Source organism: Puntigrus tetrazona, chromosome 21 (assembly GCF_018831695.1).
Source record: "Puntigrus tetrazona isolate hp1 chromosome 21, ASM1883169v1, whole genome shotgun sequence".
NCBI classification, from domain to species: Eukaryota; Metazoa; Chordata; class Actinopteri; order Cypriniformes; family Cyprinidae; genus Puntigrus; species Puntigrus tetrazona.
The window spans coordinates 80770-84458 of NC_056719.1; the positions used below are offsets into that span (position 1 = coordinate 80770).

Genomic DNA, 3689 nt, shown 5'->3' on the forward strand with positions numbered 1-3689 from the left:
TATATCATTATTGTAATATTATTATTACAATATTATTATTATATTATTGCACTTTTTGTACCTTAGTTTTTTTAAATGACCTTTTTGGTTTCCGTGTAGCATAAATACAACTAAATTAAACAAACAAATAAATAAAAATGAAATAATTTGAGGACACATAATGTGAAGACACAAGTAAGGCATTTAAATCGTCTCAGACCTGATGATCCTATTAACAGGTAATCTTTAAAAGTGCAAAACCTTTTTTTTTTTCAATAAACACGAACTGAGATTAATTTAATATTAGTAACATTTTTATTTGAGTAGCTAAACAAACTGTTTTTCAGAGCCTTTTCACCGGATTTAGTTGTTTTCTCGTAAATATGAAGCCACATGGCATAAAACATTCTCCAACAGACAAATGATATTTTGATGACAAATGCAAGGCAGACTCAGTTTTTTAATCGACTGTTTTATTCGTGCGTTTAATCTGTTTACAATCCGATTCATGCCTATTTACCTCACATAAAAACTTAATACATAAAGAATCCTAACGAGCATTACAACATCATACGTGCCGATGAACAAGAAATAACAGAATAACATTCATCTCATCCCTTGTGCAAAAAAGCAGGAGGGGGATTTAAACATAGCTTCTCCGCCTCAGGTTCAAGTTAGATGTTTGTTAGATATATTTACAGGTAATATTGCGACAACAAAAAAAAAAACGAAGAGGAGGAAATAGACTACAACATCGTTCATTCAAACAACAAATACGATAGAAAAAGTCCTACGGAGAAATTGGGAGCCAAGCAAGAGAAGCTGAAAAGCTGATCTAGAGCCAGAATCTTGCAGCTTTTTTTTTTTCTTGTAGAACTTCCTCTGGCATGCCTTCAAATTCAATTTAATTTAAAGACATGTCAAAAAAGTACTGTATTTCAAAAACCCGACCTGGTTTTTGTATCCAAACCGTTTCAAAAACCCGACCTGGTTTGCATTCAGGTGTGAATTTGCTAAACCTCTACATGACGGAACACTTCTCCTCGGCCTTGGACTTCATCTCCGTCAGCGTAGCACTGGCTTTCTCTTTTATCTGATCCATGTCCATGTTCTGTAAGTTCTGCATCTGCCCCAGGATGGAGTCCTTCTCCTCCTCCTCCGTGGCATCCTCATCCACCATCTTCAGCAGCTCCTCGGGAACGTCCACGTCATCTCCAGCCATCTGGATCATGTTATCGTCCTGCTCGCTCTGAGGGGTAAACACGCACCAAAGTTCATACACGCTAAACACAATGTGGATCGTCGGTGCATTTAGTTACTTCCGACCAGCTTTGACACTTTCCCGGCCAATTAATTATGTTAGTCTTTTGCATTATTGCGTTAAGGATTTAAGAGAGAGAGAGAGAATGAAGCTGTAAAAAGAGGAACAGATGTTGAGGAAAGCCAATAATGGTTGGAGGCTTGCGCAGACCTCAGTTCACTCTCTTAATCTGGTTATCTTATTTATCAGAAGTGCCAAGAACTCAAAGCCAAACAAAACATCCGTATGGAAGAAAATGCATTTGTAAGTAATATATAGGTGTGTGTGGGAGCCACATGCATAGAGATGGTTTCAATGAATTATTTTAATATTAAAAGATCACTAAAGGCTGGAATAATGGCTTCATCGGTTTAAATTACAATAGAAAATAGTAGTACAGTTGCATTTTTTGTTTTTGCTATTTGTGTACTTATTTTCTGATTAATACGCAGGCTTCATGAGCATGGGAGACTTATAAATACAGACCCCAAACTCGAATGGTTTTATATATTTAAACACTGCTACTATAAATACTGAAGAACACTTCTCTTTTTCGTATTTGAGAAGGGAGGATGTGGCAAAATGGCTCTTACTTTGGGAAGTCTGTATTTTTCTCGCAGACAAACCCTCAGAGTGGCCCTCTCCGCTTTCTTGTGCAAGAAGTCTGCATCTCTTTCCATTCTGCGGATCACAAATGTTTTGACAACACATTATCACGCGCTAAGAAACATACAGCGTGTTAATCTAGCTTTAGAAAAAACATACAACAACCCATGTAATACGGTGGATGCAAATCTGGGGTCTCCATGTAAAAAAAAAAAAAAAAACAGACATGTAGAATTCAGTGGAAAATCCATGCGTGACAAAACATCGTAGCATGAAAATAAAATAACCTCCGGGGGTTTAGCACTACAGCTTAATTCCAGATAAAGAGCTTCGGGATGCTTCTAGAATTGTTCAGGCAGCGCTATGGCTATACTTATAAGCAAAGCTCTTAGCTAGTTTACCTAAATAATAAAACCCTGTGGATGTTTGATCTGCAGCGACACAAAGATCTTCAGATGTTTAGATGTAATCTCACAACAGACATGTATGTTTACTGTAGGAATCATCTGTTTCTAACCTAGGCATAATTCTACTTAAGTGAGCCTGCTGATGCGAGTTGTTATCTTATCTCTTTTGAACATGAATAAACAATATCGTATACATCTTTTTTTTATTGTTAAAAACGTATTTTAGTTTGCGTACACTTTTTAGGATATATGCAAAAGATTTTATGACCATGAACGATCAGTATTATTTCATATGCTAATCTGGTTATGTAATCATGCCCACTGTTTTTAAGCAACACTGAATTATAAACATTGTGAATGTGTTTATAAGACTTTTTTTTTATTATTAGACCACTGTTGTTACACTGCAGGAATTTATAAATTTGTCGTGAATAAATATCAGAAAAAAGAAAATGGCTGGCAGCCGTGACTTGGAAATAAATACATTTCATATTTTATATAGGCAGAGGTCTAACATTTTCCAATGCTTTTATTATTCACTCTCTACCATGATTGCTTCTAAAAATAGCATTATCCAGATCAACAAGGCCAGGATAACCCGCGCTAAGCTCTGCTCTTAGGACTGATTAGCAGCTAGCACCTGACGCTTACTTTCTGATACCAACATGGAGTCTGTTCATCTTTAATCACTGACATTATCATCTTTTTTGCGCCAATACTTTATTCATAAGGAATATCAGATCCCATTACGATTAAGCGTACATCATGTTCTTGCTCTGATAATCTCTGCAGCTTCCTTTGCAACAGACATCAATGCAGGTTTTATTTGTATTGCAACATTTCAACATTTTTTTTAAATGCATCATCAGCTTTAAAGGTGGAAGATGCAAAAGGATACAGAACCTAAGTGCTATGAATTGAGATTAATAATGCATTAATTTAAAGATAAATACAGATCCTAATATGCATGACGGCATATGCAAGATTCTTTAATTACTTTGTCAAGGTCATTAAAAGTATGTACTGTGTGCACAAATAGGGCCTGAGGGGCCCAAACTTTACTTACTTCTCCTCCACTAGTTGTTTCTGGTACTCCTCATATTCTTCTCTAGTCATACCGGCAGCCGCTGCAGGGTCCTTGGGGGTCTCCTCCTCAGCCTTTTCCTCTCCTCCACCGAATCCCATTCCTTTCAGTGGGTTCCCCACCATACTTTTGATTAGAAATGCCATTATTTTTTACCCCGCTGGATTCTCAAGCTTGACGTCGAGTTGCGATTTCCTGGTATCTTTCGGTGAAAGTCCAGAGAAGTCCCTCGGATGGATTGCTGGTGGTATAATTGGAGCTAGGCTAACCGACCTGCCTGTCTGTTATCAAGGGCGCACTGTTGACTGGTAAT

At 37.2% G+C, this 3689-nt stretch overlaps 1 protein-coding gene across 1 annotated transcript; it reads right to left on the reverse strand.

The window, feature by feature from the left end:
• Positions 1–453: 453 nt before the first annotated feature.
• On the reverse strand, positions 454–3689 carry LOC122326713 (complexin-4-like). Its single transcript, XM_043221827.1, has 3 exons — positions 3359–3689; positions 1873–1960; positions 454–1228 (listed from the first exon to the last, which is right to left on the reverse strand). Exons 1-3 carry the CDS (start codon positions 3520–3522, stop codon positions 1001–1003), a joined length of 480 nt encoding a protein of 159 aa, XP_043077762.1. The 5' UTR covers positions 3523–3689; the 3' UTR covers positions 454–1000.

Excerpts from the sequence above, each read along its gene's own strand:
- LOC122326713 (XM_043221827.1), bottom strand. The coding sequence starts at position 3,522 with ATGGCATTTCTAATCAAAAGTATGGTGGGGAACCCACTGAAAGGAATG. Across the intron at positions 1,961-3,358 it reads AAACAACTAGTGGAGGAGAA|AATGGAAAGAGATGCAGACT; the intron begins GTAAGTAAAGTT and ends TGTGATCCGCAG. Across the intron at positions 1,229-1,872 it reads AAAAATACAGACTTCCCAAA|AGCGAGCAGGACGATAACAT; the intron begins GTAAGAGCCATT and ends TTTACCCCTCAG.